At 45.8% G+C, this 22,175-nt stretch overlaps 1 protein-coding gene across 28 annotated transcripts in view; it reads left to right on the forward strand.

Annotated features, from left to right (window-relative positions):
* Positions 1-22,175, forward strand: part of ank2b (ankyrin 2b, neuronal) — a 1,110,754-nt gene that overhangs the window by 902,411 nt on the left and 186,168 nt on the right. For all 28 annotated transcript variants that reach the window (XM_038792202.1, XM_038792212.1, XM_038792216.1 and 25 more), the window contains 5 exons: positions 8,387-8,485; positions 9,025-9,123; positions 11,918-12,016; positions 12,485-12,583; positions 21,475-21,547. In XM_038792202.1, coding sequence (XP_038648130.1) covers positions 8,387-8,485; positions 9,025-9,123; positions 11,918-12,016; positions 12,485-12,583; positions 21,475-21,547 — 469 coding nt within the window. The remainder of the gene's footprint in view (positions 1-8,386; positions 8,486-9,024; positions 9,124-11,917; positions 12,017-12,484; positions 12,584-21,474; positions 21,548-22,175) is intronic.

Genomic DNA, 22,175 nt, shown 5'->3' on the forward strand with positions numbered 1-22,175 from the left:
AAGTCCCAAGCCTGCAGATACCTGAACTCACACCCCTTTGGCAGGTCTACCCTCTCCCTTAGCTGCATGTTCCTCTGCTGTATTGTTCTTTGAGGTTGGCTTCTGCCGCAGGGATCCACTGCCCCTTTACCCAGATGACCTGTCTCAAATGAGTTGTTCAGGGTCAGACAAAATGATCCTTTCCTCTCACTGGCCACATGTGCATTGTCTCGCAGAGAACTCCACCTGAGACAAGGCCATCCAAAATTATTCCTCTCCATCCACCCAAGAGACCACCTCGGAGGAGAGCTCCAAGGAGACCACCGTCAAGTTATCACAGCACAGAGACACACACCTTGTGGCTGACAGTGCACAGGTTTTTGAGGCACAATCTGGTGAGCACCACACAGTTGTTGATCCACATCAGGTAGAGGCAGGAACATCCAAGGGAGGCAGCAGTCGGAGGACTCAGCTGGGTCCCAGTCAGATGCCGAACCTCTGGTCATGGTTCTCCCAGAGCTGATGCAGATGATAGTCCAGAGCCATGACATTCAGGAGGGGAGGTCAGCAGCATTCCAGCAACTACATAGCTGATTAGAGGAGTCCCTAAGGCTTTGTGTGCAAGAGATGGTGCAGACAATGCGTTGCACCAGGCCAACACTGCGAGGGTGGCAACCACCGTGGAAAGCCTGAAGCACGAGGTCAGCATCGTGAGTGGTTGTGCCCAAGGCACGGCTTAATCTGTGACGACAATGGCTGAGGGCGTCAACATCATGTCCCAGTTACTGAGGGACGTGAATCGACATACACAGCCTCGCCCTTTGAGAATCTGGAGACTATGAGGGCCTTCCTGGACCTCCGGGCATGTCGGACCCTTGCTACCACCTTTTTCCATCCTCCGGCTCCTCCTCGGGATTGCCCTCTGTGGTGAATGTAATTCACACTATATTGTATTGTGTCCTCGTGGGCGCTGTCTGTGAGCCGTTGCGCGGCTCTGCCCATCGGGGGAGATGAGGAGCTTGTACAGGGCTCCACCCTCGGCTCCACCCATGGCCCTTCCCACTACCGGAAGTATAAAGTGCTGCAGCCGTGTGAGCCTGCCCTCAGTTCTTCTGGTCGCAGGCAGACTCAGTTGTATGTCTATTAAAGCCACAGTTTACTTCCAATCGTGTCTCGAGTGAATTGATGGTCACATCAATTTAATAGACTTAGAAAACTTTAAGAAAACTACTATGGAATCAGCCCTCAAACCTGATCGACTAGATCTCGACCCACAGGCTGCAGAGGCAAAGGAAATCTTTCTACACTGGCTTCGATGTTTCAAGGCCCACCTGGCTGAATCAAGCACATCCAAGACTACAGAGGAGCAGAAGCTCAGCCTACTGCATGCACGGGTGAGCCGTCGCATCTCTACGCAACTCAACTGTACCGACCCGTATACAGAGGCCCTCGCTATGCTCGACCGATTATACGTGCAGCCGGTAAACGAGGTCTACGCGTGGCATATTTTCGCTACCCGCCGCCAGCGCCCCGCAGAGTCGCTAGAGGAATTCCTGCGCGACTTAATAGCCCTTGCTCGGGACTGCAACTTTCAGGCTGTAACGGCCTTCCAGCATATGGAACTCGCTGTCCGTGATGTGTATGTTGCGGGGGTCCGGTCTAACTATTTGCGCCAACGACTACTCGAAAAGGGGGCCCAGAACTTGGAGGACACGGTAGCGCTAGCAACCACTATGGAGGTCGCGTTTCAAAGTCTCAACTCATTCCCCGCAGACCAAGCGACCCCATCGTGGACCCCCGACCAGCGACTGCCCCAGGCCTGCGCCGCGCAGCCACCCACCCACTATGGAGCGCCAGCGTGCCATTTATGTGGCCAGCCCCAACACCCACGGCAGTATTACCCGGCCCGCATCGTGACCTGCAGCAGCTGCGGTCGAAAAGGACATTATGCCAAAGTATGCCTGGCAAAATCAAAATCCTCTAACTCCTCCACAGTCCAGAACAATCGCTCCCCCAACTCGCAGGCCCGCAGGCCCCACAACGTTGCAGTGTGTCTGCCAACTCCGCCTCTGCCTGACATGTGCGACTCATGGGGGCCGCCATCTTGGCAATCCTCCCCCACGCGGCCGGCCATGTGCGAGTGATGGGGGCCGCCATCTTGGGCGCCATCATCCTCGCCGCCCGCCACTTGCGACTCACGGGGGCGGCCAACTTGGACGCCATCTTCTTCATCGCCCGCCACGTGCGATCAACGGGGGCCGCCATCTTGGCCATCACCCGATGTTCACCTTGCCGACTACGACCTCCGCGGACAGTCATCACGGGGCCACTCAGCACTGCTGATCGAGCCACCGACTACCCACAACTCAACGCAGTCACGTTGGACCAGTCGCATCCGAAACACCTCAGGAGCTCGATGATGCCGTTCAAATCAACGGATACAAGACACCGTGCCTTTTCGACTCCGGGAGCACCGAGAGCTTCGTACATCCTGACCTGGTAAGACGCTGTTCGCTCCCTATCTTCCCACACGGCAAACTATCTCCCTCGCCTTGGGCTCACACTTGGTCCAAATACAAGGGCGCACCGTGGCGACCCTAACGATTCAGGGCGCCAGCTACTCTAATTTCCAGCTGTACGTACTCCCTGACCTCTGCGCCCCACTCTTACTCGGGCTCGACTTTCAATGCAACCTCAAGAGCCTCACACTCAGCTTCGGCGTACCCCTACCTCCTCTCACGATATGCAGCTTAGTGACTCTAAAACCGACCCCCCTCCACTCTTCGCTAACCTAACGGCTAACTGTAAACCAGTAGCCACCCGCAGCAGGCAGTACAGCCTGCCGGACAGAGTATTCATCAGAGCCGAAGTCATAGAGGCCAGGAACAGCCCCTGGAGAGCTCAGGTGGTGGTCGTCAAGACCGGGGAAAAGTTATGGATGATGGTTGATTACAGCCAAACCATTAACCGGTTCACGCACCTCGATGCGTACCCCCTCCCCAGAAATGCAGACATGGTCAACCAGATCGCCCAGTACTGCATATTCTCCACGGTGGATCTGAAGTCTGCATACCACCAGCTCCCAATCCGCCCAGAGGACCGCCACTACACGGCGTTCGAGGCAGATGGCCACCTCTTCCATTTCCTCCCGGTTCCCTTTGGCGTCACGAATGGGGTCTCGGTGTTCCAACGAGCAATCGACCGAATGGTGGACCAGTACGGGCTGCAGGCCACGTTTCCGTACTTGGACAATGTCACCATCTGCGGCCATGATCAGCAGGACCACGACGCCAACCTCCACCGATTTCTCGAAACCGCCCAGAAACTCAATCTCACCTACAATAAGGAGAAATGCGTTTTCCGCACTACCAGACTAGCCATCCTCGGCTATGTCGTGGAAAACTGAGTCCTGGGCCCCGACCCGGACCGTATGCGCCCCCTCTTACAACTCCCTCTCCCTCATTGTCCCAGGTCTATAGACCAGACATGGCCCACCTGGTAAAGGCATCCCGGCCCTTTGAACGCCTGAGCATCGATTTCAAAGGGCCCCTCCCCTCGACCAATCGAAATGTGTACTTCCTCAACGTCATAGACGAATTCTCCCGCTTCACCTTTGCCATCCCGTGCCCCAATATGACCTCCCACATGGTCATCAGAGCCCTGCACTGTGTCTTCACGCTGTTCGGTTTCCCCAGCTACATACACAGCGACAGGGGTTTGTCCTTCATGAGTGACGAGCTGCATCAGTACCTGCTCGACAAGGGCATCGCCTCGAGTAGGACTACCAGCTATAACCCCAGGGGGAACGGGCAGGTGGAGAGGGAGAACGCGACGGTCTGGAAGACCGTCCTACTGACCCTCCGGTCCAGGAATCTCCCAGCCTCCCACTGGCAGGAGGTCCTCCCCGACGCGCTCCATGCAATTAGGTCCCTCCTGTGCACTGCCACTAACCAGACCCCTCACGAGCGATTATTTGTTTTCCCTAGGGGCACTACCACGGGGGCTTCGCTCCCATCTTGGTTGAGGACACCGGGCCCGGTTCTCCTCCGGAGGCACGTCCGGACATACAAAACGGACCCACTAGTAGAGAGGGTACTACTGCTACACTCAAACCCACACTACGCCTTTATTGAATACCCCGACGGCCGTCAGGACACCGTTTCCCTCCGGGACCTGGTGCCTGCAGGATCCACCACCACCACCACTACACCCCACCCAACCCCCCACGCCCTGCGCCCCCACGCCAATAGATTTCCTGCGCCCGTCACACCGGTCAGGAACGGAGCTCGGACTGAAACACCCCCGGAGTCCACCCTCATATCCAGACCGACCGTCACCACTCAGCCACCTGAAGAGGCTGCAACCCCGGTGCTCCGCCGATCCCAAAGGATGACTCAGCCACCGGACCGGCTCAACCTGTAGACCTGTCACCCCCGCCAGACATGATTTTTTTTTACAGGGGGTGAATGTGGTGAATGTAATTCACACTGTATTGTATTGTGTCCTTGTGGGCTCTGTCTGTGAGCCGTTGCGTGGCTCTGCCCACAGGGGGAGATGAGGAGCTTGTACAGGGCTCCACCCTCGGCTCCGCCCATGGCCCCTCCCACTACCAGAAGTATAAGGTTCTGCAGCCGTGTGAGCCTGCCCTCAGTTCTTCTGGTCGCAGGCAGACTCAGTTGTATGTCTATTAAAACCACAGTTTACTTCCAATCGTGTCTCGAATGAATTGATGGTCACATCACCCTCCAGTTGCTCCTGGTCCTCTTCCGCCTCGGATGAGGCCGCATGTCCCTCCTCCTCCTCCTCCTGCATGTTGCCCCACTGCTGTGGCAGGTTGTGAAGGGCACAGCAGATCACCTCAAAGTGGGAGACCCTCTGGGAGGTGTACTGCAGGGCACCACCAGAGTGGTCCAGACATCTCAGCAGGTCTGGCAGCATGTGTAGGGAGAGAAAAGAGCTAATGTTTCGAGTCCAAATGACCCTTTGTCAACGTTTTGACACAGGGTCATCTGCACTTGAAACATTAGCTCTTTTCTCTCCCTACAGATGCTGCCAGACCTGCTGAGATTTTCCAGCATTATCACTTTTGGTTTCAGATTCCAGCATCCGCCGTAATTTGCTTTTATCCAGTAGAAATTGATGCTGATTTTTCAGGTGATATTTCCAAGGGGCAACATATAGATGAGTAATAAGAGGGGACGAGGATTGATCGTTGGGGGACACCAGAGGTAACACTGTTGAAGGGCGAATCAAAGCTGATGCAATTAATTCTCTGGTTTGAGTTAGATACAGAAGAAAGGAACCAGGGGAGGGCAGTTCCACACAGCTGGATGACAGTGGAGAGGCATTGGATGGTGTGGTCAGCTCTGTCAAAGGCAGCAGACATTTTGAGAAGGATGAGGAAGGAAAGTTAACCTGTGTGGCAGCCCCATAGGATGTCATATTTGACTTTGATGAAAGCAGATTTTTTTTTAAATTTCCTATAAAGCAAGTTAGCATGGCTAATCCACCTGCACGTCTTTGGCTTGTTTGGGGGGGGGGGGGGGGGGGGGGGGGGGGAGAATGTGGAAACTCCACACAGACGGTGATCCGGGGCTGGAATTGAACGCGGTGTCTTCGGCGCCGTGAGGCAGCAGTGCTAACACTGTCCCACTGTGCTGCCCCAATAAAAGCAGTTTTGGTACTGTGGCAGGGGCAGAATCCTGATTTGAGCTCAATCATGGAGCTCCAGGAATGATGAGCATGTGTTTGGGTCGTGCCAGCATGTTCAAGGACTTTGCAAAGAAACATTCTCTCACTAACTGACACCCAGTATTTAAGCCCAGGCCTCTGTTGCATTAAACATCAAGTGGCCACAGAAATATTCCTGTTTACGGATTTCAAATTACCATTTGTAGTTTAGCTGGGCACATTCTGGAGCGTTTCTGGTCCCACAATGAAGAATAATGCAGAAACTAACAAGAATGAAAATACAATCTGTGGCACTAAGTTGCACCTTTTAAGATACCGTAGCAAAAAATGTAAATATTTGTTACATTTTCGCCAGCATCAAGCCCTTCATTGACCTTGTGGGTGGAATGATTGAGCAGGACCACCTCGCAGCACAACAGGCCCATTTTTCTCTTCCTTCCACAGTCGGGCCTTGACAACCGGTGAGACTAGTCGTCAATTAAGTAAAGCCCAAGAGATGACACCAGTCAAGATATTCAGCCTTGTGTCTCCCATTGGGACTGCAACACCCCAGATTTATAGCTTCAAGTTTTATTTTAAATTAAAATTTTGCTTCATGATATATATTTGTGAAAACCATAACGTTTTTATGAAGCTGCACAGTTGGCATTTAATGGAGTGCCGGCAGACAGGTTTATTGGTATAATTTCTCTTACATGAAGAATACTGAAACTTGTTTGACTTGGGGGCTGCCCTGAATTTCTGGTGTGAAGAATCCATTGAAATTTGAAATTCTCAGGAGTCAAAATTTCACAAAGAAAGTATGTAGGCTCATTTATGTTTTAAAATTCACTCTTTAGACACTTTTGAATGTGAGCAACCAGCAAAATAGGTTGATTGTATCATTAAATCAATCAATTTCTCTTCTCTGGACACTTGATTCAATGATTTCATTCTTCCATCAAACCTTTCAGGTTTTTCTCGTTAACTTAAAACCATGATTAAAATTTAAATTCAGTGAAAAGTCGCCAGGGGACACGTTGAGTCAATCTCAGTGAAAATATAGTAGCTGGAAGATTAAACTTCTGATTTAGGCAATAACTGGATTGTGTGTTTAGTTCAAACACTAACTATGGGAATGAATCATTAAACCATCTGAGTACAGTGCTTTTCTGGTTGATAAAATCAAAACGTTAACAACGGTACTTTGCAATAGATGGAAAAATAATTCTCCCATGCTAGTATTTTGACACTTTGTTCACTCATTGGTTCTTGTCTCCCCTGATTGTGTTTGTTTGTGAAAGGAGAGGTTTTGATTTTTACAACATTTTTGTCGGGCCAGCTGGCATTGACTTAGTTATTCTTTCCAACTAACAAGTTGCTACCCCACCCATAATACCCACAAACCTGTTGGTTTTGGGTGAGAATAATGAGTGCCAAGGATGAAAGAATTTTGGATGCACCAAACAGCACGCTGCAGCAGAGTACTGGTTTGGGATCTCACTAAAATGTAGGTCCACATTGAAACCGCTCCAGCCCTCCCATCCAATATTTTCTGTTGGCCCTGTCCACATCCAGTCCTGCCTCTACGGATGGTTAAATAATTTAATCACCAGGAATGAAAGAAAGGCAAGGACTTCTCCATGGAAGAAGAAAGGGCAGGATTCTCTGGCCACATGAGCCCGGCGACCGGAGAATCCCGCCCGAGGTCAAAGGAGTTCTCCATTGTATGCAGCTTGTCCCATGGCGTTCCTGCGGCGGGCGGGGCAGGAGAATCCAGCCCAAAGTGTTTTATCACCACTGCTTGTGGGCCATGTGGGGCAGGAGCGCTTCTCTGGACCCCAACAAAAATGTTTAATCTCCCAGCAATTGTAAGTCCCTCGATCACTACCACCCTCCACTGCGATAGCTGACATGTCTCTTTGCCCGATGTCTCTCTTGGTTTCTTTCTAATCTCTCTCAACACCTCATCTCTGCCGTTGGTCTGTCATCAGCTCTACCACCATCTCCCTGCCTCAATCTCCTCCTGACACTCATTCATGCTCCCGCTCACAATCTTTACCTCAGTAGAACTAACCTTGTCTGTTCCTGGGCTGCAACCTAATCTGCAATGCTCCCCACCCATCAGGAGCCAGACCAGTCAATCTGCCTGGCTTCCAAACAGAGGGACTTGTCTGAAACAGAATATGCAGGCCATGGAATTAAAACTCCATGATGTTCAGGGACATGTCAAGTGTTCTCAGACCATCAATTTTGCCCCCACGTGCATAGAAACCAGTAAAAATCAAGATCATTATTATGGCCCTGTTATTTATATTTATTATTCAAATTTGTCTCCATGCCTCTTCCTGTATCACACATCCACGGTTCATCAGCCTATGATGAACTCCCAATAGAGAAATACATGCAGTATGTTGATTTGAAGGGTCAAGATTCCTGTGGTATGTCCAAGTGTAAGAAAATTTTTTTTTGGCTCTACTGGAAGATGATTCTGAATAATTCTGATGAATATAGCAATGATAAAGGCTTGGGAGTGTCAAAGCTGATAAAAAGAAAGCAAACAAAACAGTATTTGCCATTTTTGAAAATTAAGTGAAGGGATCAGAAAGGAAATAATAAATATCAAGTTTATAAAGAAGCCAAAGAAGTCAGTGATTTAAAAAAAAGAGAGAAGTGATTCCATGCTTATTTAAAAAACCCAGCTAATGCGCCATCTCTCTCCTATATCTGTCTTTAGAGTGGATTGTCCGCACTGCATCTGGCAGCTCAGGAAGACAAGGTTAATGTTGGAGAAATTCTGGTAAAACGAGGCGCAAACCTTGATGCACAGACTAAGGTATTGCAGCACCAAATTATTTTCTTTGTAGTTTTGTTCCATCCTTGTTCAGTTTCACAGCTGGTCTTGGGTACGCTGAATGTATCTGTAGTGGTTGGTGAACTCGTGAAACTCTGTAATATGTATTTTTTGTAGACTAATATGAAAATGCAAAAAGCCAGCTGCTTTTCTCTTTCTCTCTTTTGGTCTCAATTTCTCCCCCTGAATGCTAGGGGCAAGCTTCCATTTATGTCCATTGCTCTCTGGCACCACATTCGAATGATTAATCTTCCTGCATGTGTGTGAATCTTGGCAATGAGTGGCATGAGAACATCATTGCCGCGAAACACACAAATATTTTGGAAATTATTCCATACGTTAAATTTTTAACTGAACTGGATCACTTGCGAATAATGATGAGATTTCGCAACTACAGATTGCCAGCAAATTATTCATTTTTGGCTGTTTTCCATTTCTTGCCATTTTAAAAATAATATTTCAGGATTCGTGCAGGCATATAATTAGCTTTATACGTTCTGATCAAAGCTTCTTTCTTTCAGGTTGGCTATACTCCACTGATTGTGGCTTGTCACTATGGAAACGTTAAGATGGTCAATTTCCTCCTGCAGCATGGTTCCAATGTTAATGCCAAAACCAAGGTAAAAAAAAAAGACTTTTAGTTCACAGAATATCATTTTTTTTCAACATTTGCTTTTGAGAAACAAAGCCCCATTTATTTATTATCACTTATCGACAATCGCTATTTGCCCTGAAAAGTCGATGGTTAGCCTGTCTTTGATTGCTGTTTTGGGACAATGCTCTTCCTGTAATTACATTAGATTAGGAACTCCAGGATTTCAATACAGTCACAGTGAAAGATTAGCAATAAAGATACAAGTTAGTATGGGGGAAACTAAGTGAGTTTGTACATGGTTAGAGTATAGGATTGGATGAAAGTTGCCAGGATGGCATCAGTGGCAAAGTAAATTTTTGGCGGAGCCCAGAAACTGTGTGCTGAAATTCCCCTTGGAGATCGGGAGCCCGTTTTTGGGATCATTCCCAGGTTCAAAGCCCACACATATCAGTAGCACCCTCTGGCTTTATTTTATGGGAGGTGGCCTTGGTGCTTGCCATCCAATTAGGGACATCAGGGGGGTATGGAGTTCAGCATAGTGGACCACACTGCAGGGGAGACTGGCAGCCCTCACTGTGTCACCAGTATGAGTGCTGCTGTGCTCCAAACAACAGGGCTGGCAGGGAAACACTGTAGTTTCCATCAGCATCAGCGGAATGGCTGAGACTTCATGCTGGATCAAGGGCATGTGAGACTTGGAGTCAATCAAAGTTTTCTGGGGGCTGCTGCATTTAAAGCAGCAGTAAACCTCTCTTTGTTGGGAGTGTAGTACATTTCTTATAGATAAATTGCAGATTTAGCTTCTGTGTCTGTAACACCTAAAAATAAAATGAGTGAGATCAAGTCATGTGGGGAGAAAAGTGTGGGGAAAAAAGTCCAGAAAAAATATGGAAAGAACATTTTGTGATACCCCTTTAGGCAAAGGATTCTTGTGTTTGGGAATGGCACGTCCATGTTATGTACCATTAGAAACCATGGGCAGAATTTTCCCGTGCCTCCCACAGCAGGTTTTATGGCGGATGAGAGGAACAATGCGACGGGAGCTCCATTAATTGGTTTCACACTGGTGTCAAAAGACGGTGGAATCTTCCACTCACACCGGCCATGAAGGGTTGCAATTCCTGATGGCATGAAACCAATTTGCATCCCGCTAATGGGATGCAGATGAAGGCCTGACCGGAATCACCCCTCCGCACAGTCATCCACGCCACGAGTGGGAAATCACGCCTGTCCGGATTACAAAGGGATCAATGCGGCATGTACGTATAGGCAATTACCTGAACTCTGGGCTGTCTCCAGAGTTTGGTACGGCGGCCTCCGGCCATTGTGGACCCTGGAACACGCAGAGGTGGGTGAGGGCAGTATCTTTCAGCTGAAAGTTTCTGCTTCAGCGTCACCGAAGAGGTCCATCTTCTCACTTCAGAGTGTTCCTGGAGGTTCATCTGTTTTCTTCAGGTGATCCATCTTCCTTAATCAATGGTGGGTCAGTTTGTCGAGCTTTTAAAAATGGCACGTTGATATGATGGCGGGGGCATCTACACCCTGCCGCGTGAAAGGTCGTAAAACCCCTCAAAGAATATTTAACAAGACCGGGGTCACGCAATGTGGCATGAATTTCCTGTGGTCTCCACAGCGGGAAACACTTCTGTCCCCACCATTGCCATGTAATTCACTCCCAGGAGGGAAAATTCTGCCCATGATCCTACTTGTGGGGAAAATCAAAAACTACAGTCCATAAATACAAGATAGTTACTTATAAATCCAATAAGGAAATCAGGAGAAATTTTAAAGTCATTAGGCTGTGGAAGTTGCCACATTAGTTTCCCAAGGGAGACTGAGTGGCAACATGCACTTTACATGTATGTTGTAGTCAGCGGCTATAGATGGTGATGGTAGAGGCTCTAACTTTCTTTCCATCACATGACTGACTGGGAATCCCTACCACCTTTTCCACCTGTTATTGACATTTATTGGAAGGATTTGCAGGTTGACACTCAGCCTGATTGGTGCATTATGAGCACATCTTCCTTGACCATCAAGTCCTGGGTGGCCTAGAGATTGTAGCTTCGAGGAGGTCTTGCCCCACAGTCTCAAGGTTTTGAGGCATTAAAACAGAAATCCTGGACTCAGCAGGTTGATGACGTGAGTTCTGATGAAAGGTCATTGACCTGAAACATTAACTTTCTTTCTATTCCCACAGTTGCTGCCAGACCTGCTGAGTATTGCCAGCATTTTCTGTTTTTCTTTCTGTTTTTCCACATCTGCAGTATTTCACATTGGTACAAGTTGTTGATAACTTGCATGCTTTCAAAAGGAAACTAGAATAGTAGCTGAGAGTAAAGGGAGATACAACAGACAAAATGCGATATGTGTGCGAATTATAAACACCAGACTAGTTGGGCCAATAGGCCTGTTTCTGTTCTGTTAATTCTGTGTCATGCCATGGAATCTATTCTAGACATCATCATTCCCCAATGTTAGTAGGGGAATGGTTCTCTCAGTTTACACTTATAACCCTTAACCCTCTTAACCGTTAAACAACTGTTGGCAAATACCATTGAGTTCAAGAAAAAAGCTGTCCACCACCACTTCACAGGCAAATATGGAATGGACAATAAAAACTGGCCTGTTAGTAATCCCCACATCCTGAGAAGGAATTTAAAGAAAAATTCTATTGTGTCTTAATGTGTTTCGGGAGTTCAGTCTCTACCTTGAGAGAATTTCCTCAATTCCCTCATGCAGTGCTATGCTCATTTCTTTTTGTGCTATTTCTTTCCTGTTATGCGAATGCCCCTGGATGAACCTTGCTGCGTATTCAGAATGGATACACACCTTTGCATCAGGCAGCACAACAGGGCCACACCCACATCATCAATGTCCTCCTTCAACACGGAGCCAGAGCCAATGCCATCACTGCAGTAAGTCTGACACTTGCTTCTCCGAGTACTGGAAGATTGTGTGTGTGTGTGCGCAGATTATGCCTCAGTAAGGATCAGTGATACTTTTGCTAATTGCTGCTGTCATCTCAAAAGGTCACAATCTATTGATTTTTGCATCATTTTCTGTGTGAGCTGCGTTTTAAAAAATTAAATCTTGCATCACCTATTTTTTGTTACCACGCTAACACGGGCAGCTCTAGTAATAAAAGGACTGTAAAATGGTTTCTCTGTTATTTAGCTATTACTAATAACCAGCTCTCCAAGTTAATGGGAGTGTTATGAAGTATCAAGTTCTAGTCTACTTACAGCGGTGAGGTTAGTCTGCACAATTCAAATAGATATGGTGAATGGAAAGTTTCAAATAGTATCCTTTAGGATTTGGCAGGACATCAGCTGTCACAGGGCCCTGGCAAAACTAATGAATTAACCCAACTCTTTTCCTTGCAGAATGGCAACACTGCCTTAGCAATTGCCAAACGTCTTGGATATATCTCTGTGGTTGATACCTTGAAGGTTGTCACAGAAGAGGTCACCACTACTACAACTGTGAGTACTTCCCTGAAAACAAAATCTCATCAGTGGCTATTTCAGGATTGTTCCTTCTCAGCTTTTTAAGAATAAATGTGATTTTTATATTGCAGCATTAATTTGCAGTATTGGTTGTAAACAAATGTTATAAATCTTTGCTCTGTCATTAATAGGGTCAACTATTAAATTATTTAACAAAATATGACTAGGTTAGAGACATAAGGTTTTTCTTTTTGATATATATTTGCTCATGAAACATCTGTGGTGAGATTCAACTTGCAGTATGTGGGGAGAATCAGAATTTTCTTGCAGGGCTGACTTGACCGAAGTTTATATATAGCTCAAATAATGTATTATTAATGAAGTAAAACATCACCCTGCCTGCTCCACAGTCGAATGCAGCAGAACTCTTGGTTTAACTTGATGCAATCTGGAAAGAAAGAAGGGTGAATGCAAAATTATGCTAATTTACAGCACGTCTGTTGAAGCAAACCAACAATTTGCATTTGTTTGTTGGAGACAATTTGTTGCTAACATTGAAGAATGTTTCCTAAACATGGTTCTAAAGACAGCAGGTAGACAATCTATTGGGTCGGGGAAATTTTCAACATATCTGTTGCCAACGTTCTCGTGGGGCTTTCGAGGCACTTCTTGATGTCCAAACAAATGTCAGGCACTCACCTCACTAGGGGCATTTCTGGCATGACCAGTGGAGGGGTCGCAAATTGCAGTGAAACAATAACAGTAACTGCCCACATTGCAGAAAGGTACACAATTAATAACTCTGGATGGACACTTCTATTATAAAAAAACATAGGAGCATACAGCAGACTACTGAGTAATCTTAACAGGAAAACAGTTTGTTTTGACCAAAGAGATTGGGTATGTGAGAACATAAAAGTTATTTTAATAGGTGGCTCCAAACGACTAACTCTGCATGGAAAACCCCAAATGGCTTTGAGTCGGATTAATGTAATGAACAGAAATTACCCTTCAGACACAGCACTCATCTTAACCTGAAGTTTGTAAATAAGCTTGATAGCATACAGGAAATTGAAGTTGAGGCACCTTTGGGGGATATTGACCACAGAATGGCAGTTCATTATGAACTGGGATCCCAAATTACAAGACAGGAGGAGCCAGATATAACTTTAAGCGTGCTGAATGAGGGACGGACTTAAAACAAATTGATTAAGTCAAGTTATTCAACAACATTTCGGTAGCACACAAGTGGAGCTCTTCTAAAGGAACAATGCTGAACGTGTATAATAATGACGCTACTTGCATCAGGTTTTCACACCATACAACCAATAGATATCAGTTTAGAAGCACGCAGAAATTATTAATCGGGCAGAGGGAGACCTCAAAAAAAGCATACCTGCAGATGAGAAATGTAATTATATTATTTTATTATTTTAGTACAATATGAATTAAGAACTATAAAAAATACAAACAAGCTTGAAACAAAGGTTGAATACAAGATGGGAAATATTCTGCATGAGTACTTCCTCCAAGTATTTACAAGACATGAGCAACATGCTTCACCCCACGTTAGGGATGGATAATAAATTCTGGCCGAGCCAGTGACAGACACCCAAATCCCACAAAAGAATGAAAAAAATATATAACCGCTATAAAATCTGTCCCTTCCATGAAGGCAAGATAGAAACCTTAGACAAACAAAAAAAGCTTAAAGCAAACAAATTCCCAGGGTCAGTATTTGTATCTTCCTGAACTATGTCATGACCCCCTGGGCTAGTGCAGTCAATTCCACCCCACTTGACACAGAGTCACTACACAAATGAAATTCGATGTCACTTTAAAATACCGGAGGACCTTGGCTGAGCCCAATAAACTGTGATCACCTAGTTTGTAAAATGTAAATACAAATAACTGTTTATTACTTAAGTGTCATATAACTGACAAAAATGTAACATATATGTATACATATATATATATCATAAACACAGATAAACAACACCAAAGGGAAAGGGGAGTTGGGAGGTAAAGAAAATGAAAATAAAAGGATAAAGCAGCTTTGATGCACTAGGACGGCTTCTAGATAATGAGGAGGCTTCTCCGTTTGGGAGACTTTGTTCTCCCACCGGAGCTGAATTGCACGAGTTTTACGATCCCCTTACGGTCGTAAAGCAGGATGCAATTCAGTGTTCCACACCATGTAAATTTATGCATGGCGTGGAATAGGAAGGATTCCCAGGGAATATTGGGCCGCCATCCTGAGCGGACAGCCGATAGCTGGCCACCACCCGGCACCGAAAGTCAGCCTCGACCCCCGCACCGCAAGTGACCCCTGCCCTGCCCCCACGCCCATTGCATGACAGCCCCCACCCCCTGATTGCCTGGGGGCCCACCTCAAAGTACAGGGAGTGACCCGAACCTCCCCAGGGACCCCTGTAATAAAGGACCCGCCAGGGGCTCCTGTGATAGGGACCCCCACCCCCAAAGAGCAGTCCAGACAGGGAAGCATTATAGCTGTAATACTTACCTTGCAGCTCCACCCATCCATTTCTGGAGAACAGCTGTGACTGCTTCTGTTTCCTGCAAATCCGCTGTAGGCAATCCATTCATGACATTCCAGTAGTGGTTTGAAATTGACATCTTGTAAAAAACATCTGCAGCTTTAATCCTTCATATCCCTTCACACCAGTGGCCGAAGTGGTGAACCCCCAATGTTTGTAAACATTGTCCACATCAAAGAGATGAAAGTCACTAAGTGCATTCCAATCACTCAAGTGTGTGATTTCACTGCACTTACCTCGCATTGATGTGGTTAATGTTTACAGACATTGGGGCCACTGAAACATGAAGGAATATGAATGTATTAAAGCTGCAGATGATTTTTATGAGCTGTCAACCACAAACCACTTGTGAAAGTCATCAATGGATTGCAGACAGTGGATCTGTTGGAACCAGAGGCAGGCACAGCTGTTCTCCTTTGTGGTGGCAAGGTACTTAGTACAGCTACAATGCTTCCCACAGCACTTGTCTGAACTGCTGTCTAGCTTCCAGACGGGATAACTTTTCTGGTTGGGAGGTCTGTATAGGGGAGGCGTCTGTGTTTGAGGGGCGATATGCGGGGGTTCCTTTAGGCAGGGTGTTACTGTGATGTCCCCCTATTACAGGGGTCCCGATGGAAGTCCCCCCATTATCGGGGTCTCTGTGGGGAGTCCCCCTATAACAGGGGTCCCTGTTGTGGGACCCCCTATTACAAGGGCCCCTGTGGAGAGGGGCCCCCCTATTACAGGGGTCCCCCTATTACAGGAGACCCTGTGGGAAGGGGGGTCCCCCTTTTACATGGGCCCCTGGGGGGGGGGGGGGGGGCTATTGCAAGGATCCCTGGGCTTCCCCTATTGCAGGGACCCCCATAGATTGTCCCTTATCGTAGGGATCCCAGGATGGTGGTAGGTCGGATAACACCCTGACTGGGGGATGGGGGCACCCATGCAATCTTGGGGTTTGGAACTGTGGTGCTGGACTGGTGGTTCAGGGTTGATTTTCAGTGCAGAGGGGGAAGGGCTCAGATGGTCGTTCCCATTGTGTCCCTGGCGTGGCAGACCTCACGGTGGGCCGGGGGGCAACAATTGCACTTGGCGCACCGTGAGGTCCACCATGTCAGGTGCACGATTGCTGTTAACCTCGTGCACGTGATTCCCGGCCACGGGGACTGGAGAATCAAAGGGAGGTGGCGCTTAGAGTGCCGGGCCCGTTAAATAGGTGCAAATGGTCATTACAACCAATTTGCATTTTTTCCATGCTCCCTCTGACGTGTGGCATGGAACTTGTTCACGCTGCGGAACTCATTCACGCCACCAACGAGGGGTCGGAGTATGGCGTCCCATCAGGGGAAGTATTCTGGCATTCTGGGGTCGAAGAAGCCCGCCAATGTCTTTCTCGAGCTCAAATTTTTGTTTCGGTACCTCTTCTAGGCCTGAGATGGTTTTGTCTGGCAAGGTTGTCTACTTTCTCTGTAGATTCAAGATAATTTCAAGTTTATTGTACAGATGTGCCAGGCACTCACTGGTTTCAGAACGATGAAACAGTTCTTTACTTCAACAGAGAGAGGCTGTTCCTTCTCCTTTCAAGGTCTAATCGTTTCTGCCCACCTCTCCATGAAGCATCATGCAGGAACTAATCATTGCAGGCAGAACACTATCCCTGGCCAACCCACAAGTTGCCAAGAGCCAATCAAACGGACTTCTTCCAAAGTGCCGACGAGTCTGTTTTCTCTCCAAAATACAAAACCTGGAACACACTGTCCTGACTAGCAAGATAAAAGCAAATTACTGCGGGTGCTGGAATCTGAAACGAAAGAGAAAATGCTGGAAAATCTCAGCAGGTCTGGCAGCATCTGTATGGAGAGAAAAGAGCTAACGTTTCGAGTCCGATGACTCTTTATCAAAGTCCTGACTAGCAGGCTGCTTCAGTTTGAGTGCTTTGCTTAAAGGCAAATTCTGATAATGGGGCAACGGACTAAAAATAATTTTTTAAAAACGAAAATGGGAACAAAGGAAGCACTCTAACAACTAAGAGAGACTGTGGAGAGTATTTGTGAGACAATGACAACTCTTATGAAGGAGTCACTGGAAAGTGTAGGTAGGTACTAGTTAGTTGGAAACACACTAACATGCCATATTCAAAAAGGAAAATAAAGCATATACAACCAGCGACAAACTCGCCAATATGCAATTATATGTAAAATCATAGGAATTAGGAGTACAAGTAGGCAATTCAACTTCAAGCCTGCTTCACCATTCAATCAGATCCTGGCTGGTCTCTTCCTGGCCTCAAATCCACCTCCCTACCTGTTCCCCATATCCCTTTAACCTATTTTTAAAATCAGAAATATATCTATCTCCTTCTTGAAACCATTTAATGACTCAGACTCTACCACGGGGCAACGAGTTCTACAAATTCACCACCCTCTGCGAGAACTAGTTCCTCCTCATCTCAGTTTGAAATCTTGCGCCTCTCAATCTATATCTCTGACCTCTTGTTCTAGATTGCCCTTCAAGGGGGAACACTTGGTGTACGTTTACTTTATCAATTCCTTTTAGTATTTTATATACTTCGATCAGATCCCCTCTTCTAAACTCCAATACGTATAAGACCAAATTATTTAATCTCTCCTTATACGTCAACCCTATCACTCCCGGAATCAATCTGGTGAACCTCCTCTGAACTGCCTCCAATGCCACCACATCCTTCCTCAAATATGGAGACCAGAACAGGTCACAATGCTCCAGATGTGGTCTCACCAACACCCTATGCAATTGCAACAGCACCTCTCCACTTTTATATTCCAGTCCTTTGTAATAAATGGAAACATTCTATTTGCCTTTCTAATTACATACTGTACCCTGCATACCAACGTTTTGCGATTCATGAACGAAGACACCCAGATCCCTCAGCCCAGATGCATTTTGAATCTGCTTTCCATTTAGACTATACTTCTCTTTTCTACTTTTTTGGCTAAAATGAATAATCTCACACCTATCCACATTAAACTCCATCTGCTAAATTTTGGCCCATTTTCATAGTCTGTCTAAATCAGTCTGTAAACTCTTTATCTTCTCTTCACTGCTTGCTTTCCCACCTATTTTAGTATCATCCTCAAATTTTGCTATGTTACACTCTGTCTCTATTTGCAGATCATTTATATAGATTGTAAACAGTTGAGGTCCAAGGATTGATCCCTGCGGCACCCCGCTAGTTAATGTTCGTCAGCCAGAGAAGGTCCCATTTACCCCGACTTTCTGTCAGTCGGCCAATCCACAATCCGATATCATACTCTATCCCCAATCCCCTGCCAACTCATCATCTGGATCAGTTCTTTATGTGGCACCTTGTCAAACGCCTTCTGGAAGTTTAGATATACCACATCTACAGGTTCCCCATTATCCTCAAAGAACTCGAGCATGTTTGTCAAGCATGACTTACCCTTCATAAAACCATGTGCTGACAATGGTGAATTGTGCTTTGTCTTTCCAAATGTTCAGTCATCTCATCCTTAATGATTGATTCCAGCAACTTCCCCACCGCAGAGGTCAAGCTAACTGGTCTATAGTTTCCTATATTTTGCCCCTCTCCCTTTTTGAATAGGAACATCATATTAGTGTGTTTCCAATCCAGAGGGACCTTTCCAGTATCTAGGAAATTTTGAAATATCATAACCAATGTATCCATTATCTCTGCTGCCACCTCCTTGGAATAATGGAATTTATTTTCAAAAATGAACTTGAAGAATAACTGCATGTCAGTAAACTAATAAACCTCAGTTGACAAAACTTCTAGAGGGAAAAAATGCTGCCTAACCATCCTCCTGAACTTCTATGAGAACATGATAATTCAATGGATTATGGAAACTCCTACAGCTATGCACATAGACTTAAAAATACAATTTATAAAGTTTCATGTGAATGGTTGATGCTGAAGCTCATAGCAATATAGATTCCAAGTAATTCACGGGTAAGAAATTAGCCGACGAGAGCAAGAAAATAGTTGCTTCTTCAGAATAGTGGGCTGGCCCAGCGACTGATAATGGAGCCACTACTGTTATTACCTTACATCAATGACTTAGATTCAGAAACGCAATGAAATTGATCAAATTAGTTTAAGGTGTCAAACTAGGAGGGTCACCGGAATTGGAGGGAGACAACCCAAACATTACACTGGACAATTTATAAAAGTTGACAAAATAATGGCAGATTATGGGTGGCACGGTGGCAGTGTTTAGCTCTGCTGCCTCACTGCGCCAGGGACCCGGGTTCGATTCCGGACTTGGGTGACTGTGGATTTTCCATATTCTCTGTGCATCTGCGTGGGTTTCCTCGGGTGTGCCGGTTTCCACCCACAATCCAGAAATGTGCAGGTTAGGTAGTTTGCCATGGTCAATGCGTGGGTTCACCAATGATGTGGAGATGCCGCCGTTGGACTGGGGTGAGCACAGTAAGAAGTCTTACAACACCAGGTTAAAGTTCAACAGGTTTGTGTCAAACACGAGCTTTCGGAGCACTGCTCCTTCCTCAGGTGAATGCAGGTGAGTGCTCCGAAAGCTCGTGTTTGAAACAAACCTGTTGGACTTTAACCTGGTGTTGTAAGACTTCTTACTGGGTTCACCAAGATAGGGCAGGGGAGTGAGCCTAAATAGAGGGCTCTTTCAGAGAGTCAGTGCAGACCTGATGGGCTGAATGGCCGCCTCCTGTACTGTAGGGTTTCTATGGATTCTAGATTTGTATAAAGTATAAAGTACCACACATAAATAGGAGATATTATGAAATGGGTATTCCTTGAAAGAACTAAGATGAAATCGAAAAGGAACCTAGAATCTTTAGTAAACCTAATGTTCAACATGTCCAAACAATCAGAGCTACAATCAACAAAACCAATGGAATCTCAAACATTTCAGCCAAAGCAATAGAATTTAAATTCCCAGACTGGTCAAATAACACCTTGATTATCATGAAATTGAACTGTTGACAGAGACAGTTGAACAGAATTAAGTAAAGCCTATGCCATGTTTAAATATAACTGCAGTGCACTTTATTTGCTTTCAGAACAGAACAGTAGACCCAACAATTTGTCCATATGTTCCAATCCATTTCAGGATTTGGCAAATGGATCAGTAGCTACAATCTGTAAAATAATCACCTCCTTTAATAGTTAGCACATCTGTTTGGAACACGGCATTCTAGACATTTACCAATTTTGCTAAATCTTCAGGCCTGAGTAATGCACCCCATGGCAAGCATGTTATGTTGAAAAGGGACTCATAGAGAAGTATGACTGCTTGCATTTGCTGATGTTCACTTCCTGTTTGACCTTATTCCAAGGTAAATACGAGGAAGGATTTATGGATTTTGAGGTAGATAGTGAAAAAATATAAATGTACGGGTGAACCGCTTGACTGCAATAAATAATTGAAAATGCATAACCTGCCGGTGAATATACAACCTGTCAATTCAACAACTCTGAAAAGAATGTACAATAAGTGAGAAAATAGGCCTAATCTGACTCCTTTGCTATAACATTTTCACTGGCCAATTTGTATTTGCCTGAAGGTCTGCATGACACAATGTTCTGGCGGGTGCGAGATTATCACTGAATGCTACCTTTTCTTTTCAATAATTGCTTTATGCTTTTCTTCTAACATCCTGGGTTAGGTAACATCTGATCTATAGTCTGCCTTTCAGATAATCCCACAAGTAATTGAAATTCAATTTAGTGAAATTGGCTGCACACATATTAAGGTTATTTTCACCAGTATTGCACTTTATTTAAATCAGATTGGAGCTTGGTCCCTATGAAAGGATGAGTAACTATTGAGTAACAGCATTTTTAGGATTACATTTATTATGATAAACACACTGACCCTGAGAGGCCATATATCAGCCAAAGCTGCAGCACGGCTGACCATGGGGATTGCTTGAGCCTGACCTAGGCCATATGTTTCTGTTGAAGTCCATTTGGAATCTCCATCCACCCTAAATATATTTTGTGACATCAAAGGGGGAAGGGCAATGCAGGAATAATTTACTTGGGGCCCCTGTTGCTTTCCAGCCCCATCTCAATCCGGATTTCATTGTTATTAGATTTTCATTGTTATTCCCATTAGGAAAAAGTGGTTCACGTTTTAAGCCAAGTTTATGAGGTGAAGAAAGTCAATAAACAGAGAAGCATTCATCCTTTAAGTATACCTCTAATAATTAATTGTTGAATTCTGAGTTGTGGTGCCTGATTGATCTAAGTGAGTTCGGCTGCACTTCAGCAGAACTTTCAAAATAGATACAGCAGCAATGAAACTGAGGCTGCCAGGTTGGTATGCTGCCATCCAGTGGTTCTTCCTGCAAACAGTTAACGTATTGATGTTTTTCTGTTCCTGTTTATTACAGACTGTAACTGAAAAACACAAGCTGAATGTACCTGAGACAATGACAGAGATTTTGGATGTATCAGATGAGGAAGGTGAGAAATGTGTTTCTCTGTACAGTACCATCAACAATTATATGAATTATTGCCATACTAAAACTATGATTATCATTCTCGTTCCTTGATGCGATGGTTATAATTTAAAAATACAATACCATTTTTTAGAAATCTAACCTGAAATTTTTGATAATATAAAGTGATGTTCATAAATAAATGCTAGAAGGTTTTTTTTTAATACTCCAGAAGGAAGGTGGGTTTTTATGGTGGGGGGCGGGGATTCTCTGGCCGTGTTGCGCTCAACGCAAATTCCGTTATGTCCGGAAAATCAGCGAGAGAGCCCCGAAATGGGGTTTGCACCGGGTGCAGAACAGCATGCGATGCTGCCGGCTCCTCTCTCCCTCTCTTTCGTATGTGAACAATCATACCCTTCCTTTCTCCCACAATTTAAATACTCATTTAAATATGCTGGGACGATTTGAAACTGGACTCTTCCAGTATTCTTTTCCCCCTACCCCCACACCCCTTTCCCCCTCCATGCTGGCCTAATGTGAAGCCAGTGGGAATCACTGCTGGCCTCCACCACCAGACGGCAGACGTTATGACCACAGCGGTGGCTCTGATGACATTGGAGCACTTGGGTGGTCGGGACATGGCAGGGCAATGC

This window comes from Scyliorhinus canicula, chromosome 3 (genome assembly GCF_902713615.1).
Source record: "Scyliorhinus canicula chromosome 3, sScyCan1.1, whole genome shotgun sequence".
NCBI classification, from domain to species: Eukaryota; Metazoa; Chordata; class Chondrichthyes; order Carcharhiniformes; family Scyliorhinidae; genus Scyliorhinus; species Scyliorhinus canicula.